At 30.1% G+C, this 26,357-nt stretch overlaps 4 protein-coding genes and 2 long non-coding RNA genes across 10 annotated transcripts; 3 read left to right on the top strand and 3 right to left on the bottom strand.

Annotated features, from left to right (window-relative positions):
• Positions 1 to 6,948: 6,948 nt before the first annotated feature.
• On the bottom strand, positions 6,949 to 8,648 carry LOC122530546. The gene is made up of 3 exons (XR_006307033.1): positions 8,085 to 8,648; positions 7,728 to 8,009; positions 6,949 to 7,640 (listed from the first exon to the last, which is right to left on the bottom strand). It is a non-coding gene; the product is annotated as an uncharacterized LOC122530546 (long non-coding RNA).
• A 753-nt stretch (positions 8,649 to 9,401) lies between these two features.
• Positions 9,402 to 15,414, bottom strand: LOC122530540 (serine protease inhibitor 88Ea-like). Of its 2 annotated transcripts, none has more exons than XM_043657593.1 (4): positions 15,228 to 15,414; positions 12,113 to 12,463; positions 10,966 to 11,341; positions 9,402 to 10,395 (listed from the first exon to the last, which is right to left on the bottom strand). In XM_043657593.1, exons 1-4 carry the CDS (start codon positions 15,240 to 15,242, stop codon positions 9,809 to 9,811), a joined length of 1,329 nt encoding a protein of 442 aa, XP_043513528.1. In that variant the 5' UTR covers positions 15,243 to 15,414; the 3' UTR covers positions 9,402 to 9,808. The 2 variants fall into 2 exon arrangements, with proteins under 2 accessions (XP_043513528.1, XP_043513529.1); XM_043657594.1 differs by having other exon boundaries at positions 10,966 to 11,338.
• Positions 11,404 to 12,796, top strand: LOC122530545. 2 transcript variants are annotated; one of them, XR_006307031.1, is made up of 3 exons: positions 11,404 to 11,754; positions 11,947 to 12,494; positions 12,662 to 12,796. It is a non-coding gene; the product is annotated as an uncharacterized LOC122530545 (long non-coding RNA). The 2 variants fall into 2 exon arrangements; XR_006307032.1 differs by having other exon boundaries at positions 12,733 to 12,747.
• LOC122530543 lies at positions 15,330 to 20,967 on the top strand. Of its 3 annotated transcripts, XM_043657601.1 has the most exons (6): positions 15,330 to 15,448; positions 16,238 to 16,587; positions 19,568 to 19,828; positions 20,101 to 20,274; positions 20,329 to 20,521; positions 20,627 to 20,967. In XM_043657601.1, the coding sequence occupies exons 3-6, from the start codon at positions 19,655 to 19,657 to the stop codon at positions 20,830 to 20,832; spliced, it is 747 nt and encodes a 248-aa protein (XP_043513536.1). In that variant the 5' UTR covers positions 15,330 to 15,448; positions 16,238 to 16,587; positions 19,568 to 19,654; the 3' UTR covers positions 20,833 to 20,967. The 3 variants fall into 3 exon arrangements, with proteins under 3 accessions (XP_043513536.1, XP_043513534.1, XP_043513533.1); XM_043657599.1 differs by lacking the exons at positions 15,330 to 15,448; positions 16,238 to 16,587 and adding an exon at positions 19,210 to 19,374 and having other exon boundaries at positions 20,101 to 20,268; XM_043657598.1 differs by lacking the exons at positions 15,330 to 15,448; positions 16,238 to 16,587 and adding an exon at positions 19,210 to 19,374.
• A 46-nt stretch (positions 20,968 to 21,013) lies between these two features.
• LOC122530544 lies at positions 21,014 to 22,922 on the top strand. The gene is made up of 3 exons (XM_043657602.1): positions 21,014 to 22,042; positions 22,269 to 22,553; positions 22,637 to 22,922. The coding sequence occupies exons 2-3, from the start codon at positions 22,296 to 22,298 to the stop codon at positions 22,697 to 22,699; spliced, it is 321 nt and encodes a 106-aa protein (XP_043513537.1). The 5' UTR covers positions 21,014 to 22,042; positions 22,269 to 22,295; the 3' UTR covers positions 22,700 to 22,922.
• A 211-nt stretch (positions 22,923 to 23,133) lies between these two features.
• LOC122530539 (thiamine transporter 1-like) lies at positions 23,134 to 26,265 on the bottom strand. Its single transcript, XM_043657592.1, has 7 exons — positions 26,237 to 26,265; positions 25,679 to 25,897; positions 25,075 to 25,459; positions 24,357 to 24,755; positions 23,957 to 24,149; positions 23,706 to 23,844; positions 23,134 to 23,390 (listed from the first exon to the last, which is right to left on the bottom strand). Exons 2-7 carry the CDS (start codon positions 25,796 to 25,798, stop codon positions 23,262 to 23,264), a joined length of 1,365 nt encoding a protein of 454 aa, XP_043513527.1. The 5' UTR covers positions 25,799 to 25,897; positions 26,237 to 26,265; the 3' UTR covers positions 23,134 to 23,261.
• Between the last annotated feature and the right edge of the window lie 92 nt (positions 26,266 to 26,357).

Here is a 26,357-nt window from a genome sequence, read left to right as displayed (position 1 = left end):
TCATCGTGCCCAATGTCTTTCACCCACCCAAGTAGCACCTGGGCACGTGAGTGAGATCCTGACAATGAACACGGAAAGGGTTAAACCTGAAAATCCTGAACTAAAAGAATGATTAGTTTGTATAATTTATATCTAAGCGGACTATTGGATTATTTTATTGCAAACTGTAGTAACTCTACTCTTTCAAAAATTATAGAAATTGCAAGAGAATAAAGACAATGAGAACTGACTTTATTAAAAAAGATGTTATAAAAGTTAAAAATCGACTCAAACAATTAAATATTAATAGAAATAATCTCAGGAGACTTTTTTATCAAAGCACATTTTCAAAAATGTGAAAGCAGTGTTCAAACTTGTTGCTTTGATTCAAAAATCTGCCTGTCGCGAAGTATCTTCTTGCACATAAAATTTCATACATTGTTTTGCGGAAAAAATTCTAATCTATTGTATTTCATATTCTACTGAAGTTCATAATTATAAAACTCAGTTAATTAAATCATTCAGTACTATTATAAAGGGGAAAATGAAATTGCAAATTATTAATTATTATAACAATTATTAATTAAAAACTATAAAGAAATATCACCAGTATCAATAAGTAATAACTACATCTTTCATAACAACGAAGTCGGAGGATATCCGTCTTCTCTACTATGAAATGCTCAAATGAAGTTTTAATAATAATTATTTATAATTTATCTATTCATATGGATATTTTACTTTTATGCAAACATTTATACTAAATATATTTTGATTTTATAAGTAATTATTATAAATGTATATATTCTAATTGTTAAAATCGCGATGTGCAAGAAGCCCTATCCTGATCTAATACATAAAAAACTTGAAAAAAAATGTTACTACTCACGGGTACAAAAAATACCCGCGGTCACTATGCTCATCAAAAATTCTACGTATACAACCAGTCACCCGTGCCGATTCGGACCTTTCATCCTACGACATGATTGAGTGACCGGAGGAACATAAATACATGCGACTCACGGGATAGATGCGAAGAACGTTATCACTGATGCTGCACTGGATCAGGGAAAGTGGTCGTGAAGATCCACGTCAAATAGATACCCATGGTGGAAGTGAATGCCGTGAAAAATTTTCTGAAACATAAAATATTTTGATTCTGAAGACACAGCGTTATTTGTGGAAATTTAAATTCTAATAATGATAAAAATTGGGAATAATAATTTGAAGAGTTTTTATTTTATAATTACAATTTTACATTCAATAGAAAGAGTACTCTAGAGAATAGAATTCAAATACAACATGCTACAGTACTTACATTTTTAGCTTTTGAGGCATCATAAGATCCTTAAAAGTTTAGGGGAAGTGGAAATTGTATATAAAATCTGTAACAAAACACTAAACATTAGAATTCATGTTTAAAACCAAAGAAAAATCTTAAGTTGGAGATAATGAGAGATTCTTACATTCTTGGCTTTAGTGCCACCGTTGGATTTTCCCCAAAAAATACAAAAGAATTGTTGCTGATGTCTGTAACAAAACGCCAAACATTATATTTTGTTGTTGAATTTGAAAAATTGAATAAATTGAAGAATATATGAAACTACTTACGATCTTGATCTCCTGGAGAGGCCCTATCCTCTTGAGCACTAACTTTAATACCGAAAACGAATACTGACGAAAAAAGAAAAAAAAGAAAAATAAAAGACTATCAACACACGTGTTTAAATAACAATCGGCGGACTCACTGACTCTAACTTCACGAATTATAATTTAAATGAATTAATAATCTAATTCAATGAAAGCCACTGTCACTTTGCTCAAAAAAACATTAAAATATTGCGCAACAAACACTGAATCTATCGACCGCATTGCGCGCGGTCACAAAAATTTTCTAAAAATAAAGCTGATTAGTAAGGAGATGGCGAAGGATACGTTCATTTAGAAACTATTGCTATTTTTCTACAAGTACAGTTGAATAAACTACATATGACATAGTAAAGTACAAAACTTTAAATTTGATGATCTAATACAAGAATATACATTCATTTGACAGTATATGTACATATATCGTTAAGCTGCTCCAAATAAAATATTAATTCATTTAATCTTTTCTACTTTCATCTTTGTATTCCAAATAATTATGAAATTATGTATTGTGAATTGTATTGCAAATATATATGAATTGTATATCAAATGTTACCCAAAATGAATAAAATGTTACCAAATTTCCGTGAAAGTTCATCAAATTGTCTATTAATGATCGTGGCATCTATACGTTCTATACTATCTCTGTAATCACGGAACAACCTGCACAAAAAGAAACCAAAAGTCAGGACAAATGTGTTAAATGAAGGCAAACATGTAAAAATGAAACGATAATCAACTTCAAATTCTATTAGAAACACGTACGAGACAAACTACCGGTAATTGTACGAGTGAAATCGACGACTGAAGAAAAATTGATGCGAAAAGTTTCAAAGAACTACACGATTTTGTTATCGTAATACTTAATTAATTAGTTAAACACACGCGTATTAATTAAATGATACCACTAAGAAGGTATAAATGGAAGTAAAAGAGTGTCGAAGAAGCGACGCCATCGAAAGGACGCCACCAATAGATTAAGTTATGAACCTAATGCGACGTAATACGTGTTGTTGTTACGAAATTCCGCAGCTGAATGACATAGTTCGTCCTTCAGTTGAGAAAATAGTAGGGGATGAGCTGATCCTGTTCGAACAGGCACGAGAATTAAGACAAATACAAACATTGTGTTCGTGTTGTTTTTTACTTCGAATTTCGAGCTTCAAGACCTTTTACGTCTTACTTTATTTGAAAAATGAAAAATTTTATTATATTACACAGTAAAATCATTATTTTAACTATTAAATAAATACATTCTCAATAAATTATTGTTGAATTTAGTATCAGAACTGTTAAAATTAATATGAAGTTAAAGATTCAACAAATAAGATGTATTGGTACATATATCATCCTAATCAAAAGATAATAAGAAATAAAACTATTCAAATTTGAAATTTCAATAATAACATGAATTGAAATTTTAATAAAATTTAATTGTTACAAAACTTGAGACTAGTATTCTTCTTCAAATCTTTTTCAAAATTTCTAACTAATTATTATTGTAATAATTATTAGAATAAAAGTTTATAAATATTTTGCAATATAATTGATCTTTAAAAATTATACTCTGAATGTCTGTCATTAGAGTTTCAAGATTCGTACCAATCAAATATGGCGTCCTTTGTCAGTTTGAATATACCTGCGCAATACGCAAATGACGCGATGCGCAGAACATCATTTACCTTATCCGTAACGTTCTCTTTCAAAAATATAAAAATTCTAGAATTTCGTCAAAACAATTAAATATTACAAAAGAAAAGAATGAAATTTTCAAATAAGTGTATAGAAGAAATAAATTATATGAAATTGAAACAATGCTCAAGGTCAAATGCCGTTTCGAAAGCTCACGAAGCAAAGTGGCAATAAATGTAATAAACAACCAAAGGCTAGAAAATAATATTCGATAAATTGAAAACGTACGTGAAATAAATGAAGTTAATAGCAGCGTGGGCATGTAGGATGAAAGGGTAATGAAAGTTGTATTACGTAATTAATATGTTCGCACCACTTGGAATAACACATCTTCACGCTATGATTTTCGGCACACGACTAACCCCCTCCCCACACGTTCGTAACGCGAACTAATTTGGTGGAGGGGGTGGAGAGTAGTAAATAGTAAAGAACATAAGAGAGCTCTGCAATTTATCACGGTAAACGTGGGAATTATGTCCAATTCAAATGTCAAAAACGATTAATATTAGAAAAATTAATAACATTGTTCTTATTAACTATTTTAAAGAGTAAAATTATTAATTTTGTATAAAGAAGCATTACCTTATTAGACACGTAAATTAACCTGTGTATGTGTAAACACATTATCTATATATTTATAATGCTCTAATAATAATTAAATCATTAATTCATTTTAACATTTTTCATCATTTATTAAACTATTTCATTTCTGAAAAATCTTTCTCAAGATATATATGTAACAGATAAAACATTGCATTTCATAAACAATATTCGAATTGAGGATTAATATCCTCTTGTACATTAGATATGTATAGTAGATATGATATGACAGAGATGAATTTCTGATTGAATCATAACTGAGTATTATTTTGAGTAATGTTAGACACATATAACATGTGCATCACAAATGAAACATTAAAAATAAAGGATAGATCAAAGAACACCTTAAAAATCTTCTATGACAGAGATGAATTTCTGAGATGAATCATAACTGAGTATTATTTTGAGTAATGTTAGACACATATAACATGTGCATCACAAATGAAACATTAAAAATAAAGGATAGATCAAAGAACAGCTTAAAAATCTTCTCTACCATAAAAAATTTAAGAAGTTAATATATTACATGAGAAAGCAAACAATTCGCTCTTCGAAGAATCTTTCAGACAAGTTGTTCAGAATTTTCGCGAGCATTAATAAAAGTCGTAAACACCTGGTCGCGAAGTACACAGGCACGTCGACTTACCAGAACTGCAAAAAGATATTAAAATCAACTGAATGGAACGAGTAATGAACAGTTTAAAGAGCGAGCTTAAATTGCAGGTTGTGAGAGAACAGTCCTGTCCAGTGATTTATTGCCATGGATTTTAGGCTTTTATCGCCTTTTATTGAGCAGTCATTTAGAATCTTAAGCGCCACCTTTCCAAAGACCAAAACCACTTGGAGCTACAGCACTAATGAAAATGTATTTGTACTACGTTAATTTTCAAAGTTAAACTTTTTCTTTTCTTTCCTTTTGCAAGGAATTGCAAGGAATTCATATTTGTTAAATAATAAAATAAAATATATCCTCATATAAAAACCTTCTGAGTAACTAAGTTGAAGTAAAATGTCTATTAAATTAACTTTTCAGAAATCAGAAAGTAGCAATTATATAGTATAAATATTCATTAATTAATTATAAATAATAATTAATCAATAATAGTATTATATCAATATATTATATTTATTAATATAACAATATAATAATAGCATATAATTTGATAAAATAATTGAATTTTCTTATTAATTTATAATCAGTGTGCAAATTGCTACTTTAAATTTCTTTACACCAATTATTTTCTCACGTAATCCATAAATAATTACACAACTATATTAAATACCCAGCCTGAAACTTAAGAACTTTCAAATGTATTAAAACAGCCTGAATTTATTGCAATTAAAATGTGAAACTTCACTCTATAATGATTTTCGTAATTCGTAAAACGCTATCCGGTTTGAGAAAAAACAGAAGAAGGAAAGAATAAAAAAAATATCGATATCGACCTGATCGTCGCAAAAAATTTGGCATAAATAGTCAACGATCGATAAAGAAGCCAAAAAGGAAGTACGTACTTTTTCTACCGGCGAGCTGCACTCGTGTAAGTGCTTCCTTGGCATAATTAAGCACCGACATACGCGAGAGACATCGAAACTGGGTCTTGTCAAGGAAGTGGTTTATGTGTTGCACGTGCACCGGTGTAGCACCATGTGCCGTACGTCCATTAATATACGTGCCTTATGAATACGATATCCCGACACGTTAGAATTTCGAGGCTCGCCAAGGAAACCCGCATAAGAGCAGAACAACTATATAGGAAACTGGTCCATGATCCTAAGTCAGCCGAGGACATGGATATTTCTATCTCAAACCTATCCATAATTTATGTAATATTAAATATAAATTAAAACAACAATACTGCATTAAAAATAATATCATAAAAACATTTAGATGAACATGAAATAATAAATTAACAATTACCTCTTCATTTTCTAAATAAAAATTAATAAAACCTCTTCATTTTCTACAATAAAATATTGTAATAAAATATCTCAAACATTCAGTCACAGTTTTTCTGTTTCACAACATCCATATAAGTCTATATGAGTATGTAGATAACATTCACCAGACACATACATGTGTGCGGCCATAACGCTTAAAGAATTAATGGTTCAACAGTAACTGGTCGAAAACAACACTGCACAGCCAATCTGAAACAGCGAGTAACAAAATGGAAGTAAAATAAAGGAAAAGGGGGAAAAAATGGGGTCAGCAACGCGGTCAATGTTCGTTCGAAAATGATTTCAAGCGAAGAAACGAGAAACCCATCGGGATTTACCGTTAGCATCAAAGCGTAAAAGCACGTGTTCACCAGCGATCTTTGCAGCAGGCTTGTGCACTTGCTGCGAAAAAGGAGGAAGGAAAGTGAAAGTATCGAGGGAAACCTTAACAATGTTTCCACGTTTACCGAGACTGTCAAGGTTGCCCGATCAACGCCGAGACTCCGTTAGAATTTTATCTGCCGATCGAGCGGATGCTTTTTCAAATCGTGTCTATTATCAACATCGCGGATCGCGCGAAATTATTCATAAATGTAAGCAGATAGAGGTCGTGCAGTGACTCATTCAAGTATTTGAACATTTCTCATTGGAAGTTTCATCATGTAAAATATTTTCATCAGCATTTTCAGCCCTGATAGATCTACAATAAGAATATATATGAATTAATAAATACAATAATATACAATAAGATACTAATACAATAATATACAATAATATACAATAAGAATATATATGAGTTAATAAATTAATTTTCTATGGACATTTGTACATTTTTATATATGAATATATAAAAATGTACAAATGTCCATAGAAAATTAACAATCAGGAGCAACACTTTTATATTTCTTATGAAGTCATCAATTTGTAAGTTTAATTTTTGAAATTTGATAAAAGACAGCAATATTATATTTTGTTACATACTAAATATAGTATTTATTAAATATGCACTACTACATACAGTAGCTAAAATGATATTTAAGCACTTGTCATAGAAAATTTTGATGATGAGTACACATATATATATATATAATTTAATATTTAATAAATATATATATATACATATTTTGAAAATTTGGAAAAGATAAAAATTTAGCTCCAAAGTTGCTGAATTTTAGAATTGCTTCTCCATAAAAAAGTTATTGCATTCTTCTCTTACAGTTTCCATATTCATGAAAAGTCTCTACCAATGTTCAAATACTTTTACAATCTTACAGTCTACAGTATCGATAACCTATTTTGACATCAGCGGTACGAAAAGCGCATGGAATGGTGTCAGATGTCTTTGCGCAGAAATCGCACGATTCCACGCAAGAACGATAAAGATAGAATCATTATTACAAATGCACACTGCAGCACCATCGCCGGATATGGCACGCTGTTCTACACGAGGGAATTTGTAATTCAAGACAAAAAGGGCTATCACGACGAAGCGTACAGAATCGACGAGAACAAGCATTTAAATAGAACTTTTATTAACGCGATTTATATTACTGGCAATAAATGGACAATGTTCTTGCGACAATTTTGCACGCCATATCGAAGTAATGCCGGTATAATTACCAATAAGATAATCGCGATTAAACGTGCACTATGTTTGCAACAGCTTTTGAAATCTTGCTTGCTATCTTGCATATCAGATTGCGTTATTCATTGTAAGAAACTAGGAATGCATTTAATCTTCCCTATATTTTCAATAACGCCTTCAGTCGCAACTACGCCACCTTTAAACACAATTGAAACAATTTATACACATCCTTACGTGTACTGAAAACTGCGAACAAAAATAGAATAAATAAAGTAACTGTTACCTCCACAAGATGAGCATTCGCATAATTGTCAATCCAATGATCATTTCCTCGAGAAACTCATAAAAATCATTCCTAAACTATTCAATGCATCATCCATATATATACTTATTTTAGACCAATCAAAACCCCATCTCACGCGAAAATGAGGTGCAACGATTTGACAGGTTCAAAGACGGACCTATTGAACTACGATATACGGAAATACGATCGATCAACGATGACCTGATATGGAGTTCCTTAACAGGAAGAAAATTCACGTATTCGCAGTCTTATATCGATTGGCTGAAAGAGAAAGAAAAAAAAAAAGGTTAGGCACAGAGATCGATCGAGGAAGATTCTTCGTAGTAAGCGCAATACCGTTCTCCGAGAGCAAACTGGTCGGAGAAGTCGTTTCTTCGAGGAAGTACGGCGAATCTCTCACGGATCTCGAGTTTGCTCATCTTTCGCCGGGATCGAGGCCTGCGTCAAGGACTGCCAGACTTCGAGACGAGAGTCCGTGTATCCGTTCGCTTGTATCGGCGCGTGACGCAATCAGATGCCAGATCCTGCCGGAGAGGATCGAGTTTTGCGGATGCTACCGGCTAACGGTCGTTTCTGCACACGTTTTACCGGGACCTCGGTGGCTTTCAGTGACGTCAGCGTCAGTGAATGGAACCACCGACCCGAGTCCTGCTTGGAAACACGGCCGGTGGAGGCGCAACTTGTCGGTAAGTTTTGATTTATTGTGCATCGATCAACAACGTTCAACAGATATTTCAGAGTCATGTATTGCCGACAATTAATTTTTAATTATTAAATAATGCGAGCTCTAATTCATGTGCATTTTTACTGTCTTTTCCTTACCAATGAAGTGTTGATGTTTGAAGAATAAATTATAAACTTACGCGGGTGACTCTTTTATTATCCATCGGTCAGGGAAGAGCGACTATCGGTAAATTATAATTCTACAGTATCTACAGTGGATAATAATTTCGTTCGTCAAATAATAAAAATTGTTTATTAAAATTATAAGATTGTAATAGCACAGACGAGGTATATGAATAGACCTAGCATACAATGTATTTTTTCGACCTACGATTGGAGGCCCACTTACCATTTTCGTGTCATATCCTTTCGTACGTCGATTCAGGCAAGTTTTGCACCACCACTGTGTTAGTATGTTTTAAAAACATACTAACTATATAATTTTGTTACTGAACTATATAATTTCTTTTACAAAAATTCATTCTGGAAAACGAAAAATAAGAAATTATAAAACTTTACGGATAAAATATTCTCCAATTTTAATTTAATTTTTCATTATACCCATATATATAAGTACCTAAGTAGCATTCGAAAATAACACATCCATGTTTTTGAATATTATCAAATTTTAAGTTCTTCACGTAAAAAAGTTGCTTTGCTTGACTTATAAATAAGCTTGAATTATAACCTTTCTGCAGTCGTCTCAGTGTTGAAAAATATCGTTTTAATTAGTAAACGTTGAAATTGTATAATTTCTACAAATATAATTTATATAATTTATATTAATAAAAGGAATTATAAATTTATATTTCCTACATAGTGTAGATTTAAATTATAGTGACATTAGAAATTATAGTGATTTTCAATCAATTCAATTCTCTGGGATTATAGATAAAAGATATTTAAATTGTACTCACAGTTATAAATACTCTTTAAAAATTACGTCACACGTATAATAAGTCAAATTTCATCGTAATATCGCACATTTTTGCCACTCTAGCAATATTTACTATCGCACCAAAATATTATAGTGGAAACCGTTAACAAGTCTCCATCTATAGTGAAAATAATGATCAAACATTACTTTTTTAAGATTCTCTGTCGACACGTTCCGGACATTTATGTCACCGAAAGATTACAAATAATGACGAGTTGCAACGCTTAATTTATACAAAATTACAAAATTCTTAAAACGCTCTGTAAACAACAATAGATTGCAATCGTTCCAAAGTACACACATGCAAACAAACTCTCCCATCATGTATTTACTTACATGCCCACAAAAGCTTCTCATTCGTCCAAAACTCATCCCTCCAAAAAATATAATGTATTCATACTCAGGATGATGCGTTTGCAAGATTGGGGGAACGATAAATTCCGCTGAATAAAATGTTACGCGTCGGTTTCTCGTAGATGAAGTACAAGAACGGATGATTCGCGTTGAAAACTGCCGGTTGCAGTGGTCGTCCAGACCGCCAAGTGTAGAGAGCGGTAGCGGCGGCTGCGGTGGTGCCCTCTTCGGTGACTTCGATTCGCGCGCGGTGCACAGCATCACCCAAATGCAACGGTTTTTCGCCGTCCTCGATGAAGCCACGAAGATCAGCTGCGTTGGGTGTTACCAATTCACCAGCTCCGATAGCGTGAAGCAGCGTGGTTATTTGAAGTTCCTTTTCCACCTCGAATCGCGGCAGGATGACCTCCACCTGTTCAGGAGGTATACCCATATCCAAAAGTGTGCGCAATTCCACAGATCCTGAATGCGTGGAGATACGTTCGACCAACTGACGAACACTGTCTCGCTCGCCGTTTTGCTCAGAGTCAGCGATGGATTTTGCGAAAACGAATGGAGGAAGAAGGATAAACATTGAGATGTTGCCTTCATAAGGCAGTTCCAGCACATGCGCGCCCAGTACTTCTGAAACGACTGTAAAAAATATTGTTCTTTTATATTATAATGTAATTACCATTTGTCTAAATAATTTTTAGGCTGAACTTCGTTCAACATACGCTTATACTTATGATACGCAACATTACATATGGGTAAATTTTTAATTCGCGATTTTCGCGCCTTAAAAACCTACTTTCGAATCTCTCTTATCTCGTTATAAGAAAAGATAGATTCCTAAAATTTTTGAAATGAAATTCAACTAAATTTCATGTATATAATTTGCAAGGTAACGTATGATCAGTAATTATAATTATAAATATTTCAGATATTTTTACGTTTATAAATACTAACTTTAAATTACATTTTAGCCTCAATTTAAAAAAAAAAAAAATGGAAGAAAACAAAGTAATAACTCTAATACTAATTAAGAAAAATTTTAATGCACTCAGAATAATAATTAAAATTTTAATACGAAATTTTTTCTCGATAATAATAGAACAATAAATCTACACAATAAAATAGAAGTCTTTTTAAGAGAAGCAATATCAGTCAATGCTAGTAACAAAGTGTAATGTACAAGAAACAACATTTTAGTGCATAACTTACGATGATTGAAATTTCCCTTCTGCTTCATGAACGTAACCATAGAATGTTGGGAGTTAGAGGAGTAGAAAATATCCTTCTTCGAATTGGCTGAATCGAAACGGCTCTTCCAACGACCTTTGAAGTACACCGCGTTAGCCAAGACCAAATCAGTGTTTTCTGTAATACTGGTAGGAGGAAGAAGATCACGGATATGTCCTTTGGTCTCGTTGCTCACCCATTGATTGATATGATCACGAACCGCATTTGGATTAGTATGAAAATCAGTCTTTTCCAGTTGGTCTCCAAATAAGTCTAGCATACATTCTCGTATTTTTCTCGTGTCCGATATCCACAATCGATTCGCAGAGTTATACTCATAGTCTGCTGATGAATTCTGCTGAAGAAAGAAAATTGGTTTAACGATTCATTCTTTAAATACTATTGCAAAGAGTATTGCGAGACATCATAAATCAAGAATTACATAATTGATTAAATAAAATCAGGATCTTCTCTTTATATTATTTGTTCACATGGAAGGAACAGACATTACTCACGGATTACATTCATAGCTGTTCATTAAGAAATTCTACGAAACTGTGAGATCAAGACGCTTCCTACTCAGATTCCAACAAATTAAACTACCACTAAGATTATCATGTTTGATTCATTAAGTACGAAACAATATACAATAATTATGTAACACGACTAAAAAATATGAAAGGCTCATGACACATATCTACCATAGATATTCTATACAAAGCCATTGTACAGATTAGACACATAAACGAAGACAATTATAGATAATTAAAGGTAATTAAAGGGAAGTTAATGCTTAGACTCTAATCGTTAACCCATGACATATGTATGATGAGTTGTAACCAATGTAAATTTGATATACTTAGTATTTGGTTCCGATTAAGTAGTATACAAATGGTGTGCAAATACTTTCTATAGTCATATAGTATAGTATCATATTTTACGAGCATTTTCATACGTTTTCAGATTTCACGTACACAAACATCTACCTTCCATCTATAACCTACTAAAATTCCCGTTACTAAAATTTTTTATTAAACAAGAGAACCCTGATGTTACGATTATGTTGCTCACCTTGGAATACTTGCAACCGCGAACAATAGTGACGCAATGTTGCTCTGATTCGACTCACCTGGTCGTTCGGCTTTTTGAAGGAATTCTCGTAGGCATAGTATCGTTGTACGTCGACCTTGGACAGATCGTCAGATATGTGCAAGGCTTTTTTTAAAGAGTTCTCGGTGGTGCCTCGAGCGCCGAAATATGCCAAGGTCAGAGCCTGATGAAGACTGTGCGGACTATAAAAAATATTGTCGCGCGACTCTATCTGAGACATCTTCTTAAGCGTATCGAGGGCGAACCCGAATCTCGAGTTGATCACAGCTTTCTTCGAACCAACGTTCATCGTCCGAGGACTGTCGTTTCCAGTGAGACATTGCGTTGATACGTAAGTTACCAGCAGTAGTATTGGTAACACCGACGTTACCTAAAAGTAGGAGCGATTATTGAAAAAAATAGTAAGTATTAAGTGAAAATTGAGTGATTAAGTAAAAATAGAAAGATTCTGTAAGATTAAGTCTGTAAAGATTTTTCTTTTCTTTTCTTTTTCTTTTAAGGAATTAAATTATTGGAAATAGAAAAATATGAAATTTCTAAAGTATGATGAGCAATCTCATTTCTGTAGTTGGAAATTTCGCAACTCTTTGGCAACTGTTTGGCCGTGATTCTCAATCGTAATTTATGCGACGATTTCAGATCCCGACATACACGAGGTCAACATGATATCAATAAATAAATGGTCACACACGTCACCCGTATCTATGTAAATTTTTATACCAAACAAGGGAAGAGTTTCATGTAGGAGTCACGCTCTAGTTCGTTAGTTACAATAAGTTACTTTGTAATTTCAGTGTCCACGATAATAATCGTGGATTGACAAAACCAGTTTTTACCAGTTATAATATTTCTTTTATGATGTTAAGAAATTAGATCTATTTTCAATGTCAATATTTCTTCAGGAAAAATTCAACAGCCCCCCGGAAGAATGACCAAAGAATGTACAAAATAGGAAGTACAATATCCTGTTAACGACAATGAGCAACTTTTTACTTTGAATATGTAAAGTAAACATAAAAAAAAATTCTGTGGAATATACTCGAAACGTAATGAGAGAATGAGTGAAAATTGTACAATCTGGGACGAAAGAGAGGCAAACGTGAGTGAAAGCAACGAGCAAACCGTGACATCATAGAGTCCGGCTTTCTTAGCTGAAATTAAAGTATGACGAGCCTCATATGACGAAAGCAAGAGAAAACATAACCACGCCTCTATAGTTTGTTCCTGTTGCTATATCACCTCAGGCACGTGGGAAACTCGTTTGAATTATTCCACTTTAATTTCGCCTTATGCAAATACTAATACCGATTTTACGTAATTTCGTATGCAACTTTCCAGTTCCTCGTTTTGACAACCTTCAATTTCACCCTGTTTCGCTGTCTACGTCTTCATTATACATTCCCCGGGACGAAGCACTCCATAATTTATGGAAATAGTATCGTATAATTTCTATTTTACAACTCTCGAGATTTTCTCCTATCTCCTACTTTTTCTTCTTTTAATATTTAAGTATTTATTGCTATTTTTTACTTTTTTTCTTTATCTTTCTATCAGTGTGGTTTATTATCTTTGAAATTTGTGTCTTTCTTTAATTTTTTAATAGAAATATTTTATTTTGTGTTTGAAACAAAAGTAAAAATTATTTAATTATTATTCGATTAAGAAGATAATAATATTTAATAAATGAAACAGTTTTCTGCTTAGGTTTTATTTCCTTATTTGTATATAAAAATATTTTCTAAAAAAAAATTCTACTTTAATTGCACTTACAAACATATGAATTTATATATAAATATTCGCAACAATTATTATAAATATGTTTATTAATACTTGTAACTTGCAATTGTACAAAATGATCCTGATAATAATAGTTTACTATTTTGTTAAAATCTTTTATTTACAGAAACTTCGAAATGTTGTAATTTTTAACAGTACCAAAATTCATGAAGTCACATTTAAAATCTGACAATGCCGACAGAGATATTCACCGAATAACAAGTGAATTCTTCAATCATATACGTGTCCAACTTAATAAATAAAGCACGTACCATGCGTGTAATCAACCGCTGAGCAGTGCAACTATACACAAAATCGAATTAAAATCAACTCGTCGATTGAAAAATGATATAAGAATAAGTGTGCTGACATTCCTTAGAAACATTTTAGTCAATGAATTCTTGTGATTTTTCTTTATGTAATAAAAATGAGTAAAAATGTGTCCTTCATGGTCCAAGGAAGGCTAATTATAAAACAAAGCAGAGAATATTTCACTTCGATAGATGAAACTCAAATATAATACTAACTACTAATAGTGTGAAAACTAGTGAGACCCAAGATAAATAATTGCTCAAAATAAGCATAATACAATATATGTAAATATCTGATTTTGAAAAATATTTGAAATATTTAGAATATTACTGAGAACATTTGAAAAATATTACTGCGAGTTAACTCTCACATTCTCTCCGTATCTGTATTAAAATATACATAGTTCTTAAATGTTTGATTTTAACATTCAGTACATAATTTTACAATCTTTCGTATATTCGCATCCTATAAATAAAATATCAGAAAAAAGAAAGATATTTGAAGAGATAGGACGTGATTGAAAAATGAGTTATGATGAGAACAACAGGGTTAATATTGAATATGGAAAGTAACAATGAAAGGTGAGAAAAATGTATATACAACAAGATAAGTTATCAGAGTTGAACTTTTCATTACTGAGAGGTCATGTATCGAATGTTGTTCTAACTGATTTAATATATGTAGAATATTCACGTAAAATGTTTGAGATTATATTTAATTTTTTTATTTCGAAATTAGCAAGTAAGGAAATTAGCAAGTAAACGTTGTTTCACTGTATAAACAGAAAATATTATTTTACACATCGATATTAATCAACTTATACTAACTTAATATACTCATTGACCTCATTACAAAAGTACTAATAAATAATTTCATTTCAGGATAATCCACTACCAAAGCACCAACAATACAATTTCTACCAAAACAATATCAACATCTTATCACAAAAATAAATCTAATACGACTAAAGCAACGATGTACTACGTTCAATCTACGTTATTTCTATGATCTACGTTATTCATCATCACCAAAGGATCATCACTCACCAGTTTGTAAAACATTTCGCTGACCTGCAACTGCGTTCCTCTTGTTCAGAGTCTCAAATTGTGAATTATCGAATAAGACACGAAAAAAATAACGTCTGATAGTTACTCGCTACGATACCAAACTGACTGCACGCAAGAGGAAAAGCAGAGTCTCCAAGATGCCCGCGAGTCGCGAGTAACTGGCTCCACAACCACTTCCCCACCACGAGTTTTGTTCGCAAGTGAGTGTCATATTTGTTCATTGAACACAAATCCTCTTCAGCGGGTCAGTCGACGTTTACAAAGTCCGATAGGTCGTTACATCTACGATGCTGGAAATGCCGGTTGTAATGGCTTCAATGTCAGGAAATCCCACATGCAATCGGTGGGGAGAAACACGTCATCGGAATCGAAAAACGTTGATACAATTTACCACGTACATATACGTATATATCGTTTCTTAATACACGTATAGTTGATTCGTTAGGGTTAATAAACTTTCGAGTATTTCTGAGAAGTATTTGTCAATCAAAGTTATCAAATTATAACAAATTCAAGTGAAATTAGGGAAAAGTATATCTTTGTAGTTATTACTCTAGAAATAGAGATAATGATTTTGAAAAATAACAATTCTGAAACTATAGTAAACTAAGAAGCATGAACAAACGTAAGATATTTTCGCTTCATCAGCTCCAGTTGGAGCAAAAACAATTCATTATAAAAACGTTTATTTCATGTCAAGAATTTTTCCATTCGGTTTCGCTGAATCGCAAATTAATATCTATTAGTATCGTGCGACTCACTGACAGATCTTTATTAGATCAATTAATCCTTTCACTTCGAAAACGATGCAGTACATTGAGCCATATACATTTTTTAACTCTAGTTAGTCTTATTTTAGACTCTACAAAAAAATTAAATTTCTACGTTTATATTTTTAAAATTCCTATGAAAATTTGCGCAGAAAGAAAGTGCTGAAAGTGCTGATTAAAAATTACTGCGCTAACTTTTGAAATATTTGCTTTTTGCAGAATAAAATGCTTCGAATATCTTCAGTCGAATGAGTTTAACAACATTTGAAAATGAATCAGACGGCATGTTCTGGAATTTTCTTTTCTTCTCTTCCTTTTGGAATTTATTCAGCGAATAAAACGAGCTTCTTTTCACAACGTTGGCTGACAGCCAGTGAAAGCGAAACGAAAGGACTTATATCGTTTGTACATAGTATATCCAAGTTGATATAATTTAAGGGTCAAATAATACAAAAATAATCAATAGACCTATCACGAAACTCGTCGGAGAGAATTAAACGATGTCGACTCGTGATGTATGATTTAATCTTTCCTATCGAAAACGAAATCAGAATGCTTCTTGTGTTTCTGTAAGTATCAATGTGTTTCTCTTCGAATCAATATTTTCACATGATTTAATAATATCTATTACCCCCTATTTGTTATCATATTATATTATACCATTGTTACCATTTTTACCATTTTTAACAATATTAAAACAATTAGTGAAATAACTAAGAAGTAAAATATTTTTATAAAAAAGAAATATTCAAAAAATAGTAAGATACATAATTCAATCACTGTCTATATATGTACTTTATTCGTCATTACGAAAGAAGTTTCTATGATTCAATTGCTCTTTATAACTTCGAGAATTGTTAATTCTTAATTAAGAACAGATGTTAAAGAAGAACCTGGAAATTCCGCAGTTTTATTTCACAATGCATTTCTTTCATCGCTAATTAAACGTAACGAACTGAAAAGTAAAGCTCTGTGTTGTATTATATACTACAAAATCACATGTAATCATAGTTTAAAGAGATTTATAGAATTTGAAGAGATTATAGAATAAAAAAGCCACGATAATATTGGTTCGAATCAAAGATTTATATAATTCAACATTGATAGTCATTGAAGTCATAATTTTATTCGTTTAATTTTTAAAAGATATCGAAGGAATTAAACTATGACTTTAATGAATATTTCAGATGATCATTTATACTTATATATGATATGAGAGAGACATTTATTATTTTATATGATATAAGAGAGACAAAAGTTCGATAAAATGAGAGTAATATGACGCATGTTATTGTTCACATTCATTCTAACTTCTATTCTCACGTATCAGTAAAAAATCAATAAATCGCAGTATCAATGTCATTCGTTAATACGGAGTACACATTTTAAAAATTCTGACATACGGTTATTACACTTCGTATTTTCTGATCATTGAAAACGACAAGTGATGTCAAATTAAATTATAAAATTGTTTCTACTTTCGAACTATTTTAAAAACTTCAAATGTGAATATATGAAGCACGTTATATTTTTTACCTGTATAATATAAATTCATATAGCTATAAAATACTTTCTATGAAAGGGGGCGAGGTACTCTAACTGTGGTAATTAAAAAATAATAAATACTGAAAAAATTGATGGATTTCAATTGTATAAACTGTTTATCTTTGATTTCAGATAAATTTCTACCATAATCTATTGCAAAACACAAACCTACATATAATCAGCAGCTACAAAACAGCTGTCGCCGACTTACTTGTGGATTTCTCATGAATATCTTCCACAATAACCAAAGATTTCCTTTTCAAGAATTAATGTCTCATTTTTTTCAACTCAAACTGAGTTATTCTCATTCACTGATATTACGTTCCATCTTATTAATACTAAATAAAGAAAAAGGCAAGTATTTACGTTACAATATATTATGATAATTTAGTTGCAGGAAACTGAACATTCCTCGACGAAAACAAGGCCTCAATTCTTTCTTTTGTACACATTTACACCTGAAAAGATGCAGCCAGTGAAATATGCGTGGAACACAGGGAAAATCCCGATGATTATCAGAGACTAGTATTTAAACTAGCAATGGCACCATTGTATTATGTTCTGTTCTTTATTTTCTTTTCATAACAATTATCGTTTGGTTAATCTGTTGATCTTGTGCAGCCAACAGTTATAATATTCCCGGAAACAACGACGCCATTAATTCCGCAATTCGTTGCTTTGATTTTTTTCGATGAAAATTAAAGACGAGGATGTTAGCTTTACAAATACGGCAATGAACCAAATTTGGATGCTATTCAAATAATGTAAAATCTAGTGAAATGTTCAAATCATTTTATCCTCCACACTGGTCGTTAATTATAGTTATATTATATTACATTAGTTGTATGCATACATTAATTACAGTTATATAGCTACATATTATATATAATAATAATTATACGGTCGCGTAGCATTTTACTATTTAGTTAGAACCACCTAAACAATCGTAAAATAATTAGAAGAAGCAATTCTTTGAACTCTGGATATCATAAATTATTGTTGCTATTCCTCTGATTTGCCTTATTAAGCTATAAATTACTCCTTCTATCGCCAGAAGCAGCAGTATCTTAATAAAATTACAATTCAATGGAATGATAATTTTTGTAGTTTCTTCCTTCTTTTTCTTGAGATTTTTTCCTGGTAATTATACCGATTCTTATTGCTAAGAAGATTTAGTGTTATATGTATGAATTATCGATTGAATATGAATATAATTGACTGAATTCAAGAGCTTCGCGCATATGTATCTTCGTAACTTTTAAAAATAGATTATTTATAACCTAGTAACATTTAGAAAGTTAAACTATAACTGATGTAATTGATTTTTATTTAAGGTCATTATTATAAATTGTTAATTGTTAATGGTTATGGAAGATCATTTTTATAAGTTATTATATTTATTTATAAATTGAATAAGGTATGATCAAGAAACTAGTTTCTAAAATTCTTTCTTAATTTATGTGAAAAGTAAAACTGACTTATGAATTGCAATTCATTATTCAACTAATAACATTATGCAATATAAATGATAAATTTATTATGTATATGACATAATGCTAAAATTCTTCAAAATTACTAAATGTCGTTTGTAAATGTTTAATTTACATGAAACTAATTATCAAATGCTTTTTGCAGATATCGTATTAACATCTGCAATTTGTTATGATGTCTCATCAGCGTCACGTTCAAAGAAAATCATTTTATAAAGACTCTATTGTTCCATGCTAAGACACATAATAACAATTGGATGTATCATCGCCTCTGCGACATTCTCTAAATCCACAAGCAACAAGCATCTGAAAAAACCACAAGTTAGCATTCTTCGCATATTTCCATAATTAACAAATACTTTTGATATTCAATGATAATGCTAAAAATTTTTTTAACATCTGTACAGCGAAGAGCACAATTGTATCATTAATGATGAAAAGCTATGGCTAATTATCGCTCTTCATTGTAATAATAAAATTGAAAATTTTTTCGAGGTGTAATATTTTGCTTCAGCATTATGAAAATACTACCGAAACGACAGTTTTCCTGGATTCATCAATCACTCAAGTACCAACCCTCACCGATAGCACCTCGTTGAAGATGTTAGAAGACATTACGGCTAAAGTTTGGAGAATCTTACCTGTGACCAATATACCTCGAAATTGGGTGCTTGCATATTGTATGAGATACACCGAGATCTCTGAAGATGTTGAAAAAGCAAAAATCCGATGCCAATACGGTGGACTAGATTGGGATTGCACGTTCATCGAATTGGTAAAAATATGTATTCAACATTTAATTCTCAAACAAAATTGTTAATTATCAGTATTTAAAAACTAAATTAAACGCTAAAAAGAGAAACGTACTCGAATTAAAAATAATTTACAAGTATTTTCATCTTATGTAAAATAGTATTTATATGACTTAACAAAAATTAAAAAGAAAAGATTACTAAAATTAAGGAAAATGTAAATAATAACTAAAGATCATTAATCACTGGATACTCTACGAAATTATAACTTCATATAATTGTAATTAATGACTAGGGTGGAGGACAAGATGATTTCAACATTGGAAAAATCGTTTCATTATTTCACAATCTTTCCAACAACGAGTTGAGATTGAAATTGCTTCGTGCGGCCGAAATTTGTGGAAAACTCTGGCAGAAATACAAACAAAATCAAAATAAGAGATTAATTCGCATGAGATTAAACGTTCGCGTAAGTTAATCAAAAACTTACCATATCTTCATTTAATGTTTATTCTCACTAAAGGTGAAGAACAGAGAAAAGAGATTCTCGAAAAACTATAAAGATTCACAAGCTTCGAGGAAAAGAAAGAAAAGTTTGAAAAGAAAAAAGAAAAATGAACGCGATGAGGAAATAAAGAAAAAGAGACGAGCTGCCAAAAAAGTACAAGCCATTCGAAAGAATTTGTCGAACAAAATTACAGAACTTGAAAATAAAAGTATGAATTGCAAAAGCACAAATATTAGCATAAATATCGCAATATTAGCATAAACAAAAATCTTAATGTTCATGACTGTACATGTACAATAAATCAATTTTCTAGAAACTTTAAGTCCGAAGGAAGAAGTCGAGCTTAATCGATTGCGTTTAACTGTGGCGAAAAAACCTGCCAAAACCTTAGAAGAATATCCCCTAATAGAAGATCGAGCAGAATTATCTCGCCTTCAAGAAATAGGCTTATGCTTGACACAACAGGCTGCAAAAGCTTGTGAATTCGTTGTATTAGATGCAATCCAAAAATTAATATAATAAAACCTCGTGTCTTCGTTTTTAATTAAAAATCTTAAAATTGTTTTCATCGCATAAATAGAATAACTTTAAAAAAACGACAGATGAAACTAAACAATCAGAATCACTTAACGTGTTGACTGCTACGATGATCACTAGTGATCGTCGTTTCTATTTTTATAAATATTAGAATATTTTAGAATATTTTAATTAGAATAAGATGAATATCATTAACAATGAATCTTAAATAGATAGACTAGATAATATTACAAAGCGAAAAATGCGCTTTCGTTGTATTTTACTGTAATATAATATTTTATAGAAATTAAATATTTTGTTTCATAGACAAAACGTAAAAGTTTCATGTGACAGTCAACGTGTTAAATTCCATTAACATCGCTTTTTAAATCGCTGATGTATTTCTTTTATCGGTTCAATTTTCAACAACTTCAGAATTTCTACGTTCTTTATTTGCATGTGTTTTTTTATACTATTTAGTAATTATTTAGCATTTATCAGTAGTAATTTTTTAATCGCATTATACGAGTCACAAGAATGATAAAACATGACCGTGATGAATTGTCCATGAAAACAATTTACAAATAACAGAATATTTTTTGGATATTCGTGTTAAAGTCTGACGGAATTGATTCCATATGCATAAAAGCAAATATAATATATTTTAATATTTTATACAGATATACTTTCATAAAACTTCTTTTTCTTCTTTGTTCGTCGGTGTTCTTAATCTCGCATTATCTTCTCCTCAATTTTTAAGATTTATTTAAATTGTACAATACTAGTTTTATTACCTAGTGAAACAATGCTATGTGAAACGCTTTCTTCAATTTGAATAAATTTATTCACTTACTATAATCAGATAATTTCAACTAGATTCTGCTAATAATTTTTGATAATTGAGAGTAATTTTCAATTATCCTACTTCCTTGATATATTTTTCACAGTTTCACAATGTTAATAAAACTATTGATCATGATACTTTTATATTATCCCAGTAAGTCAACCTTTAATATAGATTAAATAACCTTATAATATTGTTCAACTTATCGTAGTTTTACGTAATGTAACAGTGTCGTTCATCTTATCACTAATTGATGGTCATACTTTTGAAACATCGTATGCGGCGGTGGCACAAGACACAGATACAAATTTTGATAAATTAAACACGAGTCTATTTAAAATATATCCTGTACTAATTTCTCCAAACTGGGTAAAAATATATGTCCCAAACTGGGTAATAATCTTCGTACAAGAAAATCATTTCTATTGAAATAAATTTTATATTTTGTACATACATATACAATTATTATTGATTGTATAAATTCTTTATTGAATATAAAATATTAATTTATAAATACTTATAAATATTTAAATTAATAGAATTTCTTAAAATCTTATTTTTTGTATAGACATTAATTACTATTTTTTATATATAGATATTGCAAATTTGTTTGAAAGACACCATGTTATTAGATAAATTACAGTCGCACATAAACGATTGTAACAATTATCCTTGCATGTTTTCAAAAATCATTCAAGATGAAGAAATGAAATCCATTGTATCTATAATACGAAATGATACAATGGATGATACCATCAGCAAGGAATTTAAACAAAGTATACAAGACTGTTCAGTTTGGTGGAAATTATTTAAATATTTCGACAAGAATGCAAATGCTCGTCGAGAATTAGGAAGATGCTTATTTCAAACGTTTTCATTCGTAAGCAATAACTTAAATAATAAAGAGATGAAAGAACAAATAAAAAAATTATTTTGTAGTTTTAGTAATTATTTTGTTTGTAGAAATGTAGAGAATTGGTTTTAGATAAAGTACGATTACTTTTAATTACTACCGAGGAACAATAAAAATATTAATTGAAGTCATAGTATAAAGATGATTGAAAATTGGAAGGGAGATGTTAAAAATTTCTTGTAAACAAATTGTTTGTTAAAAAATAAAATTTTAATATATTTCTCAAATATAATAAGTATTTTTACAGGAATATTATTTAATATTTTTCACTTTGTACGAAATCATACAAAAAGTACTATATTATATCCCTACTGTGCAAATTAACTTAGTAACACCCTGGTTTCACATTTTATATTATTAAAAATATAATACTGTATTCCAGACACTACAGATATGTATCAATAATATATATGATATTTTTTCCCTGAGAAACTTAATTGATAAAAACTTATTTCTTTACCAAAATAAATAATAAAAATAGAATGAAAGAAATTAGGACTTTTTTAAATATATTAAAATTTTTTACAATTTTATTCTTAAATTAAATTCATTATAAAAATGTATCTATATGATCAACTATTTTTGATTATTATATGTCTAATACAATTATTTCTAAGTAAATTTATATTAATTTAATTTCTAGAACCTAATCATTCTAGAAATTCTTTTATATTCTCAATTGTGATCCTGTTTTAAAAGGATTTTAAAACCTGTACCCTTCCTGCAATGTTGTACAATATTTGAAATGCCTATTATCATATAAAGTATGGATATGGCAATATAATAACCACCATAAACAAAATACTGGAAAAAAAGTGCAATGTAAGACACTTGAATATCAATATCAATTAGAAATCTAATTAACTAATAGAACTCATAAAAATATAAAAATTTTAAAAAATCTAACTATTTGAAAATTTTTTTAGCTACACATATCATGTACATCCACGATAATTAAATGGGCATTTACTATACTATATTATACAAATAAGATACCAAATGTATATTCCTAATGTAAAACATCGATGCAAATAATTCCCAAATTAATAAACATTAATAGTTGCTTATATATTTTTATGAATCTTATTAGTTTTATTAACATACAAATTATAATCTTACCTGAGATCTCAAATCTAATTTTAAATTTCCATTCACTACTATGGCTGTTAATATACTTTGTAATAATAGTGCAAAGAAAGTATTTACACCAAATATCAAGCCATAACTATCTTCCGATATAAATTTTGCAATTTCAAAACTGTGAATTATACAGATAAAAGTAAAATATATGTAAACTATTATTTCGTTTTTAATAATTTTAATAATTCGTAATATTTTAGTAATTTAGTAATTTTAATAATTAACTAAACCTTGCAACTGTAACCATTGTATGATGAATAATTCCAAATACTATATATGCAGCATATAACAACCAAATACTGTAACTATATGAAGATACCACTAATAAAACACCTTCCACAAATGACATAAATGATACCATTGTATCTCCAATTAAAGACCAATTAAATGGCAGTTTTCCAATACAGAATACAGTAATTGTACCTATTAATAGAAATAAAGATATTACAGATGTTATATTAATAATATATAAAATGTTTAAGAAAATATCTATTTGAATGCAACTATTGTATATTATTGTATATTATATATTCAAAAAAATTTTAATATATTATAAATTTTAATTTATTATACTACCTATTATATTACCATATTGATTAAACTATACATAATACAAAATAATTTATTTACCTATAATAGTATATGAAGCATCTACAGCTCCATTGTAAATTTTATCTCCAGGTACTACAGCAGTTTGCCATAATAACTGTATGTAACTACTAACTTGTAAATATCCACAAGTAGAAAATGCCCACCATATTGACCATTTTATAACATGATTATTTGAATATGCTTGTAAAAAATCTTTCCATAATAAAATATAAGCTTCTTTAACTTTACGGATCAATGAAATATTAGGGGAAGAATACTCAGGTTGTTCAGGACTATGTAATACTTGATTTAAATCATTTTGTTGTAATACTACTGTTCCAATATATGTAGAGAAATTATTTTCATTTTTTCTATGAAAGTAAATGGACTGACCAACTGAAGGTAAAAAACAAGCCCATATTGTAGCAAATGTAATGGCTGAAAAATGAAAATTACTTTATATAAACTTCAGCAACTATATTTTACATCATTTTTTAAATAAAAAATATCATTAAAGATATAATAATCTGTGATAAAATGAATCTATTTGAAATCTAATTATTTGCAATTCGTTTTCCTCAAAATTTAAAGATTTCAAGAAAAGAATTTTTGCTTCATACTAATATTTAAATTGTTACAAGATTTAATACATATTATCTTGATCTTACACTTAAAATTATTTACATTTTGTTATAATTATCATTTTTACTGTATATAGATATTTAAATAAGTGCAATGAACAAACAAAAATGAATACCTCCTATTGTAAGGTAATTTAATTGATGGTAATTTAATATGTCCAAAGATACTGTTAATTGTGCAACAATACCAGCCATACAACGACCAAATAGAGATGCTGCTCTTGTATGACTAGTTACTTCCTGATAATGTTTCTTGTCAACTTTAGCATAGATATATGTGTAATAAGCTACTTCTGTGGAGAAGAACAAGCCATAGAAGAATTCTAAAATTTGCATAGTTAAAACATCTTGGCCGAACACTATTAAAAGAAATGTAATAGCTCCAGACAAACCACATAAAACAATGATTGGCTTATATCGTACAAAATCAGTTATCAAAAATACAATAATTAACGTTGCAAAGTAGGAGTAAGTAGAAACAGGAAATATTTCTTGATTTACCTGAAAAAGAACATTAGTCTTGTAAAATTTTGTAGTGGCATACTGTACAATAATCATTCAAGATTCAACAGGAGAATAAAATAAAAAAATAAAATGAAAGAGTAAAGAAATATGAAACAAGAAAGCATAAGTATAAAATTCGTAAAATCTTCAAAATAAATAGATTTATTTATTAATTTCTACAGCTACAATACTAGTTATCGTCCACAATATATTTACTTGAACGTCTGTAAAATTTTTCCAGACTGTTAAATAATCAGTGACAAAGGACTCCGAAGGTCTAAACTCTTTGAAACAACCAAACACACATAAAATACACGAAATTATTATCCACTTCATATTGACAGCATGCTTTTCCCTCCTGTTTTACTCCGATTTTATTATATTATATTGTGCAATCTTTCAACATCTCCATGTCATGACTATTCCTTTCAGATTACCTAAAAAACACGTATATTACCAATGTTTGATTATCTTTGCAATTTCACACTAAAATAAAATAAATTCATAATTTTATTTATTGGCATTATGCCTTTTTGACACTGAAACTGTTTTACATTGAATCTCTGTTCTACAAACAATTTATAAGAATGATTTTCCTAATTTATTATTATTTTTCGAAATTTCAATAATACTACAATTACAACTTTTGTAAGAGTCTGACTTTCCCTTATAACATTCAAATAAAACAATATTTTTAAACTGTATATAATATTAATTTCGATTTCATTTACGTATTACAATAACTTTATTATGTTAAAATTTTACAACTCACACACACGGCACATGAGACTGACAGTGCTAATCCGGCGAACTGCGATACACTAAACGCTGACCGAAAACTGTGGAAAGACGAAGAAGATCGAATACAATAGATAACAAATGAGGGCGCAACGAT

The sequence above is a fragment of the Frieseomelitta varia genome, unplaced genomic scaffold, assembly GCF_011392965.1.
Source record: "Frieseomelitta varia isolate USP_RPSP 00005682 unplaced genomic scaffold, Fvar_1.2 scaffold_345, whole genome shotgun sequence".
NCBI classification, from domain to species: Eukaryota; Metazoa; Arthropoda; class Insecta; order Hymenoptera; family Apidae; genus Frieseomelitta; species Frieseomelitta varia.
The sequence above is the reverse complement of the archived record's forward strand: the minus strand, read 5'-3'. Positions and strand labels throughout refer to the sequence as shown.

Bases quoted from the DNA above. Each gene is read 5' to 3' on its own strand.
- LOC122530540 (XM_043657593.1), bottom strand. The intron at 11,342-12,112 runs GTGAGTCGAATC...TTCTTTCTTCAG, and splicing joins TCAAAAAGCCGAACGACCAG to CAGAATTCATCAGCAGACTA. The intron at 10,396-10,965 runs GTAAGTTATGCA...TATTTTTTACAG, and splicing joins GAAGGGAAATTTCAATCATC to TCGTTTCAGAAGTACTGGGC.
- LOC122530543 (XM_043657598.1), top strand. From the start codon at position 19,285: ATGCTAAGACACATAATAACAATTGGATGTATCATCGCCTCTGCGACA. The intron at 20,275-20,328 runs GTAAGTTAATCA...TTCTCACTAAAG, and splicing joins GCATGAGATTAAACGTTCGC to GTGAAGAACAGAGAAAAGAG. The intron at 20,522-20,626 runs GTATGAATTGCA...TCAATTTTCTAG, and splicing joins TACAGAACTTGAAAATAAAA to AAACTTTAAGTCCGAAGGAA.
- LOC122530544 (XM_043657602.1), top strand. From the start codon at position 22,296: ATGTTATTAGATAAATTACAGTCGCACATAAACGATTGTAACAATTAT. The intron at 22,554-22,636 runs GTAAGCAATAAC...TTTTGTTTGTAG, and splicing joins TATTTCAAACGTTTTCATTC to AAATGTAGAGAATTGGTTTT.
- LOC122530539 (XM_043657592.1), bottom strand. From the start codon at position 25,798: ATGAAGTGGATAATAATTTCGTGTATTTTATGTGTGTTTGGTTGTTTC. The intron at 24,756-25,074 runs GTATTCATTTTT...TTCATTTTTCAG, and splicing joins AAATTACCTTACAATAGGAG to CCATTACATTTGCTACAATA. The intron at 23,391-23,705 runs GTAAGATTATAA...CTTTTTTTCCAG, and splicing joins AATTAGATTTGAGATCTCAG to TATTTTGTTTATGGTGGTTA.